Genomic DNA, 17,866 nt, shown 5'->3' on the forward strand with positions numbered 1-17,866 from the left:
AATGCGATACCTAGAAGGTTACTCGAAAGGCCTATCACGGACGCTGATCGCCCAAAAGAGATGCGGACATCTACCTTGAGGATAAACCCAAATCGCCGAGCGACGGTTATGCTTTTTCTGACACACGGTCAGATCTTGTCCCCTGTGTCAGATCATGGTAGTGCGCACACCCCCTACACCTTTTTTAGACGGTTATTCCAGGCATTTATTTTTTAAGGTTAAATCTTTTGGCAACACGTGTCCTATACGAATGGTGGTCCTCTATTGTCCAACTGCTTTAATGCACGAGCACAATACCTTCTAAGGAACCCAATAGTCAGCTCTTTGCATATATTGGTTACTTATATTTAGTGAGTTACTTACAATGTCCATTGATATAATCAATACCAGTAGTTCGCCCTCCTTGTATTGGTTCATAATTGGAATTTGTCAAATTACTATTTCACCCTTCTAATTACCTCTTATCCTTTAGTATCATTAACTGACTAGTGAAATCTACTTTAGATCCGATCTAAATTTTTGCATAGCTTTTCAGTCCCAGAATTAACACTTAAAGGGAACAAATCAAGTTTATAGCCATGTACATTATTAGACTCCCAAAATAAAAGTTATGAATCTTATCTCTGAAGGATTTAATAAGTGAATCAAAAAATCTAATAACATGAACAAGATCTCATGATTTTTTAGGATTTAGGCTAATTTAAGCTGGTCCTTATAGTAAAGATAGGCTAATTGCATGTTGGTCCTGTTATATATAATCTTTCTTATATACAACACTTTTACCGAGATTCAAACTACATCAACAATCTGAATCAAAATTTCTCGCACCGAGTGACGTGCATCAGTAAACCGTATTAGCAACTGTTTATTATAGTTCCTGAACTTTAATATGTTCCTGACTATTTTATTCACAACGTATTATCTTAGTTCTCTTGTACCGTTACAATGTATGAATATGAATTTCAATCCTTTTTCAAATCTTGTTTATTGCTTTCATTTTTCAATTTTTGTTATTTCTTTGTTAGTTTAAAATCTAATTTTTGATTGTCAAATAGAAATAAGAATTTAATTAATTGGTACTTAGCTACAAATCTCGTGGAAATAATCACACTTTATTTGAGTTACTTGTAAAAATAATACGTGCACTTGCGTGTTATATCGATATTTTTCATATTATTAGACAAATATTTAGGATATTTATAAATTAAATTTATGTTGATATCGAAAATACCTTTGATATACCCATGAATTTCTAGTACCAATATTTCCATATATTTTTTTCATCACTTAATATCTTTTATTTATAAAATATTGATATCAGGGAACAATTTTAAGCTATATATTGATATTGGCTTAATATTATTTTGAAGATATATTCTTATTGCTAATATTTATGAATTATAAATTTTAAAAATAAAAAATTTAGTAAGAAAAAGAATAATTACTTAAAAAATAATAGCAATTACGAACTACAAATATAGTTTCAAACTAAACAATTTGTTTTTAAGTTGATTTAGGGCGCGTTTGGAAAGCCACCTGGGAATTGGAATTGGATGTAATTGGAGGTAATTACACAGTTTGACGTATTTGTGTGGCCATGTAATTACATAGTAACTGTGTAATTAGAGGTAATTGGGAGGCCTCAATTACTCTCTCCAATTCTCATACCCCCCATGAGAATTGGGTGTAATTACACAGTGTAATTACATACCAAAAATAAATTCAAATTATTTTAATTAATTGATATGATGTTTTAATTATTTTTAATGTATTGACTTTCCCTTTTTCTATCAATCATCAAAAAACAAGGTTGAATTGTATTAGCATGTTGTGTACTTCACAACTTTATTCGCAAGTGGCATTGGGAAGATGAATTTTTCGAAGAGGACATGAAAAATGAAATAGGAAATTGTGAAAGTTTGAACAATATTGATTTTGATTCAGATTCAGATGAAGAACTTGGTGACGGGCCAACAGATGATGACAAGCAATATATGTTTAATTTTAGAGATATAATAGCTCAAAATATATGGAATGCAAGAGCAATTAGATAGTCTTAAGAAAATTATTTTAAATATTTGCTACTAAATTGTTATAGTTTTGACTTTATTTTATGAAGAGATTATTATTTATTTATATATTATTAATTGATGAAATTTATTTTTAAATATTATAATATTAATTTACTGTGTAATTACTTACTATCATGCTAAACATGATATTAGGAATTCACATGTAATTACCACTTGACATCCAAACACACCTTGTATTTTAAAATACAATGTAATTACTATACAGTGTAATTACTACCCTAGTAATTACACTGCATAGTAATTACACAGTTGTTTCCAAACAGACCCTTAGTTTTATTTAAGCATTTAATTCGTCTGGTTTGATTTTGAGATTTTTTTAAATAGAATATTAGGTTCGAGAAAAATAAATATCCAACTAAACCAATTTGTGAACAAATCCAATTATCAATTAAAAATTAAATTTTTTAGTCTCTTCAATTATGAGGTATATATTGTTGCTTCAATATATCAGTAATATTATATATAATTTTGTTTTCCTTCTTTGCAAAATTTATTTATTTTATATATATATTTTTGTAATAGAAATTTTGGAGTAATCACTCTAGTTTGATTAAATATTCTTGAAGAACTCACACAATTCAATAATACAAATTTCTTCTTTCAAGATACATTTCTCCTTGTTATTCATACAATTCTCCAAACAATAGAAAAAACGAAATTGACAATTTTATCCCTCAAAATTAAATGTCATTTAAAAACAAAAAAATAAATCAATATAAAAATAATTCATTTCTCAATATTACTATTGAAAACAATCACCAAACTTGTTATAAAAGGTCAAAGTAAAAAATTAACCTGAAACTATAGTAAATAAAATTTGTCTTATGTGAGGGATCTCACACTTCAAATCAAAAGTGAGGGATTACATAAATCCTCTATTTAAAATATCACATAATTAATTTTGTTCAAATTCAATGAATATGAAAAATTTATTTATCTCAAATTAATTCTTTTATTTTATTCCTCAAATAAAAATATTCTAATAATTTGTGGACTACAACTTATTAATATTTGAATCACATAAAAAATATTTTTTATTTTTCTCAGATTACTATTATTTATATTTAATAAGTAGTTACTAAAAATCTCAATCAACAATTATCATTAAAAAAAAGTACTTGTATAAATGAGGAATGAATATTTTGTATAAAACAACTTTATACATATATATATATCATTTATTTTAAAGGAAAATTTGATTAAATATGCTTACATTTCTTTAAAAAAAATTCCTTAAACTTATACTTACCAATATTTTTAATATATGTCAACTTTAGTGTTATTCCCAAAATACCCTCCCCATTAATTTACATCAACTTTCTCTCTCTCTTCCCTTCTTCTTCCCACCTGATCTACTCCACCACCACAACAAAAAATACATTGGACCATCGGACAACATCAGGCTGCATCGGCCCACATTGGGTCCAATGTCTTCAACCTCCAGCCAAAAAATACATAGGGACCATCGGACTGCATCGGACATACCATCGGGGCTGCATCGGGGACCATCGGACTGAACATCGGGCTGCATCGGACCCGCATTGGGGTCCGATGTCTTCAACCTCCAGCCAAAAACTTCATTGAATCATCAGAGTGCATCGGACGGCCATCGGACGGACCATCGGACCCGTTAAAAAACCCAGATTTTCCCAAAATACAGATCCGACTGATCCCACCCTAAATTTAACCCTAACTAACAGATTTCACACCACATTGCAACAAAACAATCGATTTATACCACAAATCTATAAATCCATCAATTTAAGACCAAAAACTTCATGAAAAAATTGAAAAAAAAAACTCACCTTCACCTTTGACATTCTCGCCGGTAGGCAGTTCGAAGTGGTGGGTTTTGACTTGGGAGAGGGCCGGCGTTGTAGGCGGTAGGCGGTGAGAGGGGTTTTGATTTGGTGAGGGGTTTGGCTGAGAGAGAACCGAGAGAGATATAGGAAGAGAGAGAGTTGGGGTATTGTGGGGTTTTTTAGAAAATGGTCATATATTTTCAATTTTGAAATGTATTAGTTTAGGCATAAAATATTAGGGTATTTTATGCATAGTTTTTCAAATTTTCCTATTTTAATAAATTCCTTTTACATCTCTCTCTCTTTGTTTTTTTCCTTAGAAAGCACGAATTTGATTCTTTATGGTACCACGACACTAATTTTTGTTACTTGTTATACGAGGAACAACACACATGCTTATATTGTGTCTAATCAGTAAAAGTGACATAATAACTTAAGAAAGCATAGTTTGCCTTTGCATGCAATAATGTATGAGGGCCAAATTGAAACAGGATGCAAATTTAAGGCCACTCAAATTGGTAGTTGCTATCTTCATCTTGCATTAATCATACCACTTTATTACTTTTACTTTTCTACTCAATTTGTAGCTAAATTAAATATACTTTTGCAGCAATAATCTTTGACAATCTTATTCTTCATTCGTATGCAATTAATTATCTAAGAAGTAGTAAGTAGGATATTATTTTTTGAAAAAAATTAAACCCTTCACTAGTGATATGACTTAATGGTGTAACTCTTTTAATTTCATATCCATTCCCTTGCAAAGGGAAATTTGATTTTCTATACTTAGAAAATCAAAATTTTTTTTCTCTAAACCAAAAATTTAAAACCTAAAAAAACTATTTCTTTTTTTTCAAAACCCCAAAAATACCCCCCTCACAATATTCTCTCTCTCTGCATCATCTCTCTCTCCCTCTATCTCACCCCAACCGCCCACCCTCACCCGAACCACCCTCACCCACCCACGTCAACCCCAACGCCGATCACCACCCTCACCCCCGTCGACCACGACCCCAACCCCTCCGACCCCAACCCCAACCCGAAAGAGCAACCCCAGTCCGACCCCAACCCGTCCGACCGTCTCTGAAACTTTTTTTTTTCCTGCGATTTGAGAGAGGGAAGAAGACAGAGGTCCGATGGTCGGACCTTGGGGTCCGATGGGTCCGACCAATCGGACCCATCGGACCCCAAGGTCCGACCGTCTTTTAAATTTTTTTTTTCTGCGATTTGAGAGAGAGAGGAAGAAAGAGGTCCGATGGTCGGACCTTGGGGTCCGATGGGTCCGATGGTCGGACCCATCGGACCCCCAGGTCCGACCGTCTTTTAAAATTTTTTTTTCCTGCGATTTGAGAGAGAGAGAGGGGAAGAGAGAGGTCCGATGGTCGGACCTTGGGGTCCGATGGGTCCGATTGGTCGGACTCCATCGGACCCCATGGTCCGACCATCGGACCTGGGGTGTGGGATTCTTGGGACCGGCCGAGATAGAGAGAGAAAGAGAGATGCTGTGAGAGTTTGGGGGTATTTTTGGGATTTTGAAAAAAAAGGTATAGTTTTTTTAGGGTTTAAATTATTGGTTTAGAAATCAAATTTTTTGATTTTCTAAGTATAGAAAATCAAATTTCCCCTTGCAAATTAGCTATCTCTCCTTAATAAATGAACACGTTTGGCAGCCTACGTATCTCACCAAAATTGTAACATCTTTATAGCAGATTCCTTATCAATAACAATAATTAGGCACTCTTTTCCTAAGAGAAGCTATACAATTGTTTGTTATTATATATTGATGGCAATTTAAGTTGAAAAAATATAATAACAACAAATGCAATTCTTTTCAATTATACTTATACTAATGACTCACAGCCGGACTTAGGCCCAAGGCTTCCATACGAGGGTAGAGGAGATGCTTCCTAATTTTTGACAATTCTTATTTATTAGAGGAAATTAGATAGTATATTCATTTTATTTTATTTGTTCTATTTTTTACTTATATTTTTATATTTTTTAAAATATACCCATTTTTAAAGATAATGTTCTTATTATAGCCCTTGTAGATGAAAATTATATACTAAACTTAAGCAGAAAGTAAGAGTATATTGAAAAATTCACTCACAAAAGTAGGTATTTTTTAATAAAATATAATATAAAGGTATTTTTTATTAATGAATACAAAAGGGAAATTTGAAATTCCATCCTTACAATACTTTAAAAAAAATTTCCCTAAATGCATAATTAATAATATTGGTCATATATGACCACATTCCTAATATCCCACAAATACCCCTCCCATTTGAAAAAAATCAAAAACTCAAATCATCCGTCCATGGCTGCCTTATCCCGACCCTCTCTCTCCCCTCGCTGACCACGGCTTCAGCGCCCGACCACCACGCCCAGCCACCGACGACCACCCACCACCACCGACAGCAGCCCCCGACCATGCACGACCACCACCCGCAGTCGCGAATATGTCGAAGGCTAGTTTTTCCTCGGTCGGTTTTGGATTTTTTTAGATCTGAGGTTGAAGACATCGGACCTCCTATTTGGTCGATGCCGTCCGATGGTCCGATGGGGTTGTGGGTTGGGTCTGATGGGTTGTGGGTTGGGTTCGATGGGGTATGTGGGTTTGGTCCGATGGGGTTGTGGGTTGGGGTCCGATGGGGTATATGGGTAGGGTCTGATGGGTTATGTGGGGGTCCGATGGTCCGATGGGGTATGTGGGTAGTGAGAAAAAACTAACCTTGGACATATTTCCCACTGTCGGTGGTCAATACCGGTGCTGGTGGTGGTCGTGCGTGGTCGTCCGGTGCTAAAGGTGGTGGCGGGTGGTCGTCGGAGGTGAATCGGTGGTGGTGGGATGTGGGTGTTGGTTGTTTGTGCGTGCGTGTTCAACGAGAGGGAGAGAGAAAGTTTTGAGTTTTTGATTTTTTCAAATGGGAGGGGTATTTGTGGGATATTAGGAATGTGGTCATATATGACCAATATTATTAAGTATGGATTTAGGGAAAAAATTTTAAGGTCTTGTAAGGATGGAATTTCAAATTTCCCATACAAAAAGGGAAACTTACAAAAATACTGTAATTTGGGTTAACTCTTACAAAAATACTGTCACACGGAAATCTTTTCAAAAATACTGTGTTTTTATAAAACACCAGTAAAACACAAAGCATAATAACTCAAAACAACAGTAGAACAACTAAAAAATACCAGTATAACACCAGTGAAAACTTAACACAGTATACTACAGTATGAAATTTATAAAAAAACATAGTAAGAAAGTAAAAAATACCGCATGACAATATTTTTATAAAAAAATGATAAAAGTTAGTATACCATGTAAATTTTCCTACAAAAAAGAGGTATTTCTCAATTTGTCTCTTCTTATTAAGCATCTTTGGAAAGTCTTTCTAATTCTGTCATCCTATAAGAATTTGGTGCAATTAGAAACTTTTTACACAATTAATTGTTATGCAATATTACTTTTTTTGTGTAATTGGCAACTCTTTTATCAAACATAAAGATAATATTTTATATGTTTGTATTTTTCAAATAAAATGTAATTAGTTGAACAACAAGAATGACAACACTAGAAAGTAGTGTAGAACAATATACTACCATAATATAACAAGAAGACAAGTAAACATATTTTTTTTTTTATGGCGGTGTGGTTTGGTGTGTCGTGCCATGTTGAAGTTTTTTTTTTTTTAATATATATATATATCTAATCTTAATACATATTTGTTAGTGACTTATCATACTCGTGCCTCTTAAATTGTTGAGAATTATGGGGTTCCATTTTAAAACCAATTGGTGATGAGTGAAGTAGCTCATATTCTTATATAAGGCTCAATACTTTTACATTTGATCCACGTGGGACAATATTGTCCAATATTTCCCTTAAGATGGTGGCTATTTTTGCTCACCAATCTTGAATCACCATTTCATAAGTAGTGTCATTTGCTCACTTATTTTTGTTTGTTTTGCAGCTAGGAGTTTCATTTGCTCGCTTATTCTTGTTTGCGGCTGGGAGTACCATTTTGCTCGCTTGTGGCTGGCTAACTCTTTTGATAGGTGTGGATCGAAAGCCCTAGTTTTGCGGCTGGGAGTTCCATTTGCTCGCTTATTCTTGTTTGCGGCTGGGAGTACCATTTTGCTCGCTTGTGGCTGGTTAACTCTTTTGATAGGTGTATATCGAAAGCCCGCTAGGGATATGGCTCTGATACTATGTTGAGAATCATGGAGTACATCTCAAAACCAATTGGTGATGAGTGGAGTAGCCCATGTTCTTATATATGGTTCAATACTTTTACATTTGATTCATGTGGGATAATATTGTCCATTATAAACTTGTACAAATTTAATTATCTTAAAATTTCAAAGAATATTAGATTTTTTTCAATTTTTTTTTATTTTAATATTATGGGATGTGATTTAAATTTGGAAACCTCTTCTTCTTACTCAAGTGTCTCATAAACTTATGACTGCTCACAATTTTTATTTTAATATGTTGAAAATATTATAAATAGTTAGGAAAATTTCATAGGGAACTCTCTAAAAGAGATGCACCTATGCAATTGCATTCCCATTTGTTTTAACGTCCTCTGTAATTTTTGTTTAATTTTTCTATAGGCATATATGTAGAATGTAGTAATTATTTAAACTATCTTATAAAATTTTGAAAAATTCATAATAATTTAACAAGCTAAAAAACAATTTAAATAGTTTGTTACACGAAAGCGTGACTATTTAATTTTAAACTATTTAGAATTTGTCCTTAAATTATAATTTGTGTATTATTGTACCCTAAATTTTTTATCTACTAAAACAATCTCTGAACTATTAATAATATTATAAAGTGATCATTCAAAAGTTACAAATAGATAATTTATAAAGGGATAATTACATAAGGTACTATTTTTTGTAAAAAAAATTACATTTTTACATTTAAAGAATTTTTTTTTTATATATTTTTACGATTTTCTATAGAAACAACATGAAAACAATAAAAGAACTACACAAAAGTAACATGAAAATAACAACAAAAAATAACATACATATAACAAAAAATCAACAACAAATTAACAAGAGTACAACAGAAAAATACTGTATTTTCTGTAAATAAAATAAAAAAAAATCATCAAAATATTTAAAATTCCGTAAAATCGTATTTTTGTAATTTTTTTTGTTATTTTTGTGTATTTATGAAATAATCGCATTTATAAAATTGATTATTTAAACAATATTTTTTATATTATAAATTATTATAAATTTCTCACACTTAGGGTGCATTAAAAAACTATATATTTTTTAAGGTAAATAGTAGCATAACTACCTAAAATTTTAAGTTTGTGGGGGACATAAACCCAATGTTTATTTGTAGCGGCATAAGTACCAATGTTTGTAAAACTGTGATTCTTTTGTCAGTACAGACTCTGTTTTAAATTTATTAAAGGAATATTTAGAAGTAACTAATACTACATGTTTCTGTCTAGACCAAATGATCAAGAATCTAGATTCTAGACCTTATATGTGGCCTGTTTAAGAAAATAACAAGGTTTGTACGGACGAAATTAGAGAAAAATTGCAGTTATACAAACATTAAGTACTTATGCCGCTACAAATAAATATTGGGATTATGCCACTTACAAACTTAAAACTTTGATTCTTATGCCGCTATTTACCATATTTTTTTTGCTAGCCAATGCCTAGAAGTGGGAAAATTTCCCAAGAAATGGACTTTGCTTTCCTTAGCACTCTCAGTTGAAAACGACGTCGTTTTGCTGCTTGGGCCAATCTGGACGAATTGGAATGAAGGGAAGCTGACCCTGGTAGTTGTCGTCCGTACAGTAGTAGTAGAAGAAGAAAAGTAGTAAGGTAACAGTTGAAGAAGAAGAACTGAAGAAGAAACACAAACAGAAAAACAATAATGGCGTACGTTAGCATGGGCGAAGCGCACAGAAGAATCACAGAGTACCTGAATCGCTTCTACGATGCCGTTTCGTACCAGGACGGAGCATCTCTCAAGTTCCTCCTCTCTCTCTCCTCTAACTCCCCCTCCCTCCTATCCCTCGCCGATGCCCTAAACGTCTACCAGGACGCCAATAGATTGATCAAGCAATCCGACAAGTACTCTCAGCTTGGAGAAATCCTCCTCCCTCTCTTTCGAGCTCTCCAGACCTATCGACTCGCCAATTTGATCGATGCCTACCAATCGTTTGAAAAAGCTTCCAAGTAATTTTCCTTTTTTATTTTTTTTGCATTTTTATTTCATTAATTTCGATTATTATACGTATGTGTATGTGTACACATGCCTGTGTATGTGCGATTTGGTGATAGAGTGGATTACAGTGCTTTCATTCAGGAGTTTCGGAATTGGGATTCGGCTTGGGCTTTGGAGGCATTGTATGTTGTTGCTTATGAAATTAGGATTCTTGCCGAGAAGGTAATGAGTTTTGATTTTGTATTTGAAATACAGAATGTTATAATGTAGGGTTCTGATAGGTTTGTATTGGTAAAGGGGCAATTAATATACTTTGTTTTTCTTTTTATATTTTAGGCTGATAGAGAATTGGGCTCAAATGGAAAACCTCCAGAGAAATTGAAGGCAGCTGGTTCTTTCCTTATGAAAGTCTTTGGCGTTCTTGCTGTATGTTTATCTCTTCCTACCTTACTCCTTACCATGCACAATCTCGTGATTCTGTTAACTCTAAAACTAATCAAAATCAAGAAATTAGTAAATAAATACATAAAGACCTGAACTTTTTATTGTTTATGATAATGATCAAGTGCATTAATAGTTATATGGAAATCAACATTGTATCTAAGTTTTCCTTAATTTTTTCTTGCAATGCTACTTTTATTGAGATGATTCAATATTGTGTTGTGTTATAGGGAAAAGGCACAAAACGTGTTGGAGCTCTATACGTGACTTGTCAGCTCTTTAAGGTTTACTTCAAGGTAAAAAAATTATAATGCCTTAATCCTTTTGCTTGCTGACATTCGTTTATTATTAATAATCTGCTTCTTTTGATTCTTACAAGTACATAAGGTTTTGCACTGATTTTTTATGTTGTGGTATTATCTCAGAGGAATCATGAAAATGATTTTACTGAATCATTTTATTCTCTTTCAAGTACTTAAAATAATGCTATCAACATGAACCACACTTATTCAAATTGGGAACTTTTTTTTGTTAATTTGCAGCTTGGTACAGTTAACCTTTGCCGTAGTGTGATAAGAAGTATTGAAACTGCTCGCATCTTTGATTTTGAGGAGTTTCCTAAAAGAGATAAGGTCTGAATTTGCTTTTCCAAATCAATTTGCATACTGTGTTGTTTTTCTGTAAGAAAGTTCACTGTCATGACTTGTTATTCAGGTCACCTACATGTACTATACAGGTCGTCTGGAGGTTTTCAATGAAAATTTCCCTGCTGTAAGTAATCTACATCCTTCAATTTAACAGTTTAGTTTATTTTCTTGTCAGTTAGTATGAAGTTATTTTTCTTGGATTTGGGGGAATATCCATTGTTTACCCTTGTTTCGAGGACTCTGATTCGGCTAACATTCTCCTTCTCTACCGAATCCAACTAGAAAAAAAATTATGTTTTGTATGATAAAAATATCATCTATAATGATTTCTTAGCATCTTGAAAGAAACTTGTTGCTTGCCAATTATTTATTCAAATCATATCAAATCTTCAACTATTCAACTTTGTCATATGCATGAGAAAAATCTGAAATTCATAGTTTTGCCTATTATGAAGTCTATTATTCACATAATCTTTTTCCATGACCTGGCAGGCTGATCACAAATTATCATATGCCTTAAAGAATTGCAACCCTTACAATGAAGCGAATATAAGGTTCAATACATGTGTTCTTGACTCACTGCAACTTTCATGAATTTTAGTTATATATGCTCTGGTTTATTTTGGTGTATTTTTTGATTTTGAATTAGAAGTCTTGGATATATAAAAGTTAAAGTCGCAATATTTTCTGTCTCACAAATTCATTCTTTGAACTGGGATAGGATGATATTGAAATACCTCATTCCAGTAAAGCTTTCAATAGGCATCTTACCGAAGGATTGGCTTCTTGAGAAGTACAACTTGATTGAGGTATGTCATTCGTTTATTTCTAAAGAATGGAGATTTTTCTACGTGGCTTTATTGTTGCACCCCTGATTAACCCTCTGATATAATCTTGGAGAAAATAGCATAATCAAATATTGCACGTGACAATTCTCATTTGTAGCTCTTGACACCTAGATCAACAAATTTCTAACTCGATTGAGGAACTTGGTTGAGTTGGTTCCATATCTCTGATAATTAATACTCTTTTCACAGTATAGGAATGTAGTGCAATCTCTAAAAAGGGGCGATCTTCGACTTCTCCGACAAGCTCTGACAGAGCATGAAGATCGGTATGTGTAGGGATTCTTTTAACCTCTAGAAGTTTAATTCTAAAAGGTTTGCACGGCATTGAGAACTTACTTATCTGCATTATCAGGTTCTTGAGATCAGGTGTATATCTTGTTCTCGAGAAGCTAGAACTCCAAGTTTACCAAAGACTGTTAAAGAAAATGTAAATTTCCAAGTCACTTTTTAAAACTGTCATTTGATTGGGAATTTTTGGTAGAATTTTTCCTGATTTCCCCTTTTCTTATGAAACAGTTACATACTCCAAAGGCAAAAAGACCCAATTAAAGCACACCAACTGAAGTTGGAAATAATTGTAAAAGCATTGAAGTGGCTTGAGATAGAGATGGACCTGGATGAGGTACTACTTCTGTCTTCCGTATTTAGCTAATGAAAACTGTCTAAAACCTCTCTTTGTCAATGTTTATATATATATATATAACTGATGGCTGATCTGGCAGGCTATCTTATCAGATACATTTTCTGTTTGTGTGTGTGTACAGGTTGAGTGCATTGTGGCTATACTGATATACAAGAATCTTGTAAAAGGGTACTTCGCTCACAAGAGCAAAGTTGTGGTTTTAAGCAAGCAAGATCCTTTCCCGAAACTAAATGGGAAGCCTGTTAACTCATAGTGTTAGTTAAACAAACACAGAACTATAACTATAGAAATGCTACCAACTCCGGATGGTCTAGATTGAGTAGAATAAGTGGCTTAGAATCGCTCCATAAGTTTGTGGCACTTTAAAGCTTCTACTCTAGTTGGTAGATGTAGAACAACTCGCATCACTCCATTTTTGTGTGATAATGTCGAAGAGATTGTTAACTTTGTGCTCTGTTTAAAATCAGTGTCTACGTCATTTGAATTTTTTGAAATATATAGGTGGCGTTTGGTAATACTTTTTTAATCAGTTTTCTGTTTTTAAAAATAGAAAAGTGAAAATGTTTTTCAAAAACATGTTCTATAAAATTATTTTTACTTTTCAATTTTATAATTAGAAATCAAAATTTTAAAAACAAAAAAAATCACTTTCAATATTTTTTTAAACAGTTTTTTTTCTTAATCAATCTTTTAGATTACAATCAGACCCGGACCCAAATCCCCTCCCTACGGCTCTGGCGCTAAACCCGGCTTTTGACTTGAACCCGAATCCGACCCCGGACCTAGACCCGACTTAAATAAAATCAAAAAATAAAAATAAAATTGAACTTTACAGAACACACTTTTGTTTTCTGTTTTTAAAATTGAAAAACAAAAGTGGTTCCAGAACGCATTTTTGTTTTTCAAAAATAAATTTTTTAAAAACAAAAATATAATTTTTACTTTCTGTATTTGAGTGACAAAAATGACAAAAACAAGTATCTATTGGCTTCGTAAATGTTGTCACCTAGATATTTTTTGAATGTGTAACTAGGTTGCCTAGTAATTGCAATTTATTTTAAAATATAAAATAACATTGTGTAATATCTAATTACAAAATAGATAGCATTTACCAATTACATATTGCACACCCAATTTCTTCAATATGTAATTACTGTGTAATTGATTGGTTAAACTAAGTAATTATTAAGCATTACACTCAATTCGAAGTAGCTTTTTTTAAATACTCTTACGAGGTGTGAATAAGATTAGAAAGTGTTTAAATTACGAATCGTACTAGAGGAATTAAAAACTACAAACAAATTAATGCTAAAAATGGAATCTACTTGGGCATACAAACTCTCAAGCCATTCACTTTTGATTTACTAAACATGGGTTAATGTTTACAGTATCAAACGATCCTTCTATTTTAATCGTGAATAGTGATAAATGTAATGTGTGCACATATCATTACTCAACACCCTATACCGTCTCTACATTACCTCACTTTGTCATCTATTAGTTATTTTAGGATATCATTCATCAAGAGTTGCCATTATTTAATTAGTTAACCAACAGTCATTAAGTGTTATTAAATATAATAAAACTATCCTATTGAAATTGGGAAGTCTGATTATTTGCAATCTGCTAGACATACATATGACACAACAAAAATATCACAAAATATAATTCTTCAACAAAAATCAAAATTGGCATACGTTATTAAAATACAATTCAAAGCCAAATCGCCAAAACAATGCATTATGTTTTCCAAAAAAAGAAAGAAGCAACTGCAAAAGCTATTGGCCAAACAAAAATGGTGACACTATGCACGGGAGATGGAGATGGGATTTTGGAAATAAATCAAAATTTTGTTGGTCTTTCTGCAACGGGGTTTCACATTTCAGGCACCCTCAGAGGGAAGTGTATTTTGTATGTTGGATGGCATGAGAATGTTAAAACCGTCTCCTGCAGTAGATATGATCATGCCTGGAATCTGAGAATTCCAATGGAGCTCTTTTATGTCCTTTTGTCCCTGTCGAAGGAGAGGAAGAGAAGTTAGTTATCTTAACCCATTGATGATTCTAAATGTGTTGACAAGTTCAGAGAATAGTTACCTGGTGAACGAAAAGAAGTTGAGGAGGTAAATCTTGTGGGGCATTAACTTCTTCTTCAGTCTTAGCTCTGAACTCCGCCTCCTCTTCTTCGTCTCTCTCCAAAGAAAGGTCCCATATCCTGGGTACAAAAGCAAACAGAAAATGAGAAAATATGTTCACCTTAAGGTAAGAATGACCATAGTAATGCTGTAAAAACTCTAGAAATGAATCAATTCATGACATATTGATCACTTCCATAATTGGTCATTGTGTTGCTTACGTGAGCTGATTATCAGCTGAAGACACTGCCAAAGTGGAAGCTTCATGTGGACTCCACTCAATAGATGTGATAGGATGTTTATGGTATGCAAAATGTGCCACCACTGTATCACGTTCCTGCATAGGTAGAAAGAAAGATAACGATGACAAGAATGAAATAAAGTTACACAAATATCAGTCCTCTCCTCTGGATTTTATCTCAGGAAAAGTAGTAAAAGGTCTCATGTGGACTCCACTCAATACATTCTAATACGGCAGTGTATAATACCTTGTTCTTAAGTGATCTGAGATCATGGATGGAAAAGGTCCCATCATCACTGCCAGATGCCAACATACAACTAGCAAGCCTAATCATAGAGAAGGGCCAAAAGTTAAATGGTGAAACTTGATGACATATCAAGCCAATGGGAAAAAAAGATTGTCAAGTTTTTAACCTGTTCCATGAAATAACATTAACGTCTGCATCATGTGCCTTAAAAGAATCTACAGCTTTCTTCCCTACACGGACGTCCCATATTGCTATAGTTCCATCGACAGAACACGATGCAAATATGTCTTGTTCTGTTGGGCTCCACTGCAATTATAAATGTTTGAAATGGGATTGATTACAACATTGAATTAAAGTAAGGCAACCTAAATAAATCATAACCTGAAGACCGTTTAAAAGAGTAAAGACCATATAACATTGTTGCTTCACAAGTTCAAAACTTACTTGAAGATCTTCTACACTGGCAGTGTGACCAATAAAAGGAGTATTATCAACTTTCCATGATGCATCAGATGTAGGCTCCCAAAAATGAATGTAGTTCTTGCAGTCCCCTTTAATAAAAGATTACTACATTATTATTTGTACATAAAACAACAAATTTAAATAATATAATATATAATTAAATAAACAAATATCTTGTAAGAATACCAGATAAAAGCCTTCCAGGCACAAGTGGACTCCAGTCGATAGCAAACCCTTCATCCTTATGCCCAAATTTAAACAAGGGAGCCTGAGTATGAACTATAGAGCCACCTTCAATGTTTGATTCTGATGCTGCCAAATCATTGAGATGAGAGCTGAAGTCCCAGATCTGGCATTTAGTGAAGCAGGGTCAAATTACATCACAAGTAATGTTATAATAAGTGGATGAAGCATTCTAACAGACTCTGACCTGGACATGACCCGTATCTGCCCATGATGCACATATATGAGGGCTCTGTGTCATGGCACGAATGCGATTAACACAACCGCTGTGAGCCACACTTCGCAACTGTAAAACACAAGAAACAAGAAACTAAGATACAAATACCAATAGTGAAAAGTTGAGAATAAGCAAAGTTTCTCAGCAACTAAAATTAATAATCAAAGTAAAAATGCAGTATTGCCTGCAGCACTTGCGACCCAGATCCATCAGGGCCTTCATCTTCGCTTTCTGATTCACTATCACTGTCATCATCATCATCATCATCATTTTCCATATCAGTAACAGGAGTGGTGGATTTTTTAGGAGGGACTAGTTCCCGTCTTTTCCCAGAAATGTTGGATATCTTAAATATTCCTATGGAGTTTGAACTAGCTTTCTCTGCCTGCAGAGCAACATAGACTGATTAACATTGTTATAAACAAATATAAAAGAATATTCTGATGATTCCAGCAGCTTTCTCTGTCTGCAGAACAAGAAAAATACATATATAAATAAAATTAAGCCTTACCTGAGTTCCTGCAACAAAATACGCTGTATGTGGAAACTCTGTTCGTATCATCCCCAATGTATCACGAACAATATCAAAGCTGCCAAGAAATTTAACACCAATTACTTAAATGAAAATTTTCTGTAATCCCCATGGAAAACTAAATAATTTATTTGTGTTGGAGTTATGGAAACTTTTAACATCTAAAAAATGCACTTCCCCGTCATTTTTGCATCCCTTAAATCAAACTAGAGCATTAAAAAAAGTTACTTAAATTCAGAAGTACACTTCATATAGTTGAACTTCCATAATTAGGCATTTGGCTGATCAAAGTTCTTAACTTTCCGGAGTAGCAATAGAAAATATTATATTCTTAAAGAAAAGGGTAAAAATTTAAGCTTGACGCATTTTCCTGAACTTTCTCGGGAAAAAAAACAATGAAACTCTAGCACATACCTCAAACATGGCCATCCGATGTGGAAGGCATGAAGAGAATTATAGGCAGAAGGATCACACTGGAGCTCTTCACCTTCCTCCAGCTTGTCCACTCCTGGTTGCCACACTTTTACTGGCATAGGAGGTGCTGCAGCAGAAGACGACCCAATTCCTTTAACCTGAAAAACAAAAAATCCATTCAAAAATCACTACTCAAAAAATTCGACAATTGATTCAAGCATGGGAATTTGAATGTCACCTTGTTTTTTCGTTTCGCTTTCTTGGGGTTTTTGATGCTCCGAACCATTTTGATGTTAGGATACTTACGAAAATTAACAGCGGAGGTTCAACGTTAGAAGTAGGAATTCAGGGCTTTAATGGTGCTCGCTAGGGTTTTAGGTATGTAGTATGGTTACACTTTCTACGATTTTCTCACGATTTTGCTATATTATACTTTTATCCACATACATTGTGATTTTTCTCAAGGAAACCCTACAAACAAAATGACGGATCAGTCCTTTTTTCAATATAGTTTTGACAATTTTTTTTTTTCCTGCGAAGGTGGGACAATTTTTTTATTCCAATAGGATTAATACCTATTTACTAAGGTCATTCCGTTTGGCCAGGGGCGTGATAGATGGATTTGGACTTTAGAAAATAATGGTAAATTGACGTGCAAGTCGACCTACCTGGGCCAAGCTGTTGAAAG

At 33.6% G+C, this 17,866-nt stretch overlaps 2 protein-coding genes across 2 annotated transcripts; one reads left to right on the plus strand and one right to left on the minus strand.

Moving 5' to 3' along the window:
* Nucleotides 1–9,599: 9,599 nt before the first annotated feature.
* On the plus strand, nt 9,600–13,176 carry LOC115708306 (enhanced ethylene response protein 5). Its single transcript, XM_030636535.2, has 12 exons — nt 9,600–10,120; nt 10,238–10,331; nt 10,446–10,535; nt 10,781–10,846; nt 11,093–11,182; nt 11,265–11,321; nt 11,690–11,751; nt 11,919–12,006; nt 12,235–12,311; nt 12,398–12,472; nt 12,562–12,667; nt 12,810–13,176. The coding sequence occupies exons 1-12, from the start codon at nt 9,816–9,818 to the stop codon at nt 12,939–12,941; spliced, it is 1,242 nt and encodes a 413-aa protein (XP_030492395.2). The 5' UTR covers nt 9,600–9,815; the 3' UTR covers nt 12,942–13,176.
* A 1,127-nt stretch (nt 13,177–14,303) lies between these two features.
* Nucleotides 14,304–17,581, minus strand: LOC115706809 (protein HEAT STRESS TOLERANT DWD 1). The gene is made up of 12 exons (XM_030634549.2): nt 17,417–17,581; nt 17,179–17,336; nt 16,744–16,822; nt 16,417–16,617; nt 16,203–16,301; nt 15,959–16,121; nt 15,755–15,861; nt 15,477–15,616; nt 15,311–15,389; nt 15,044–15,159; nt 14,785–14,902; nt 14,304–14,702 (listed from the first exon to the last, which is right to left on the minus strand). The coding sequence occupies exons 1-12, from the start codon at nt 17,462–17,464 to the stop codon at nt 14,571–14,573; spliced, it is 1,440 nt and encodes a 479-aa protein (XP_030490409.2). The 5' UTR covers nt 17,465–17,581; the 3' UTR covers nt 14,304–14,570.
* Nucleotides 17,582–17,866: the final 285 nt, after the last annotated feature.

The sequence above is a fragment of the Cannabis sativa genome, chromosome 1 (genome assembly GCF_029168945.1).
Source record: "Cannabis sativa cultivar Pink pepper isolate KNU-18-1 chromosome 1, ASM2916894v1, whole genome shotgun sequence".
Lineage (NCBI taxonomy): Eukaryota > Viridiplantae > Streptophyta > Magnoliopsida > Rosales > Cannabaceae > Cannabis > Cannabis sativa.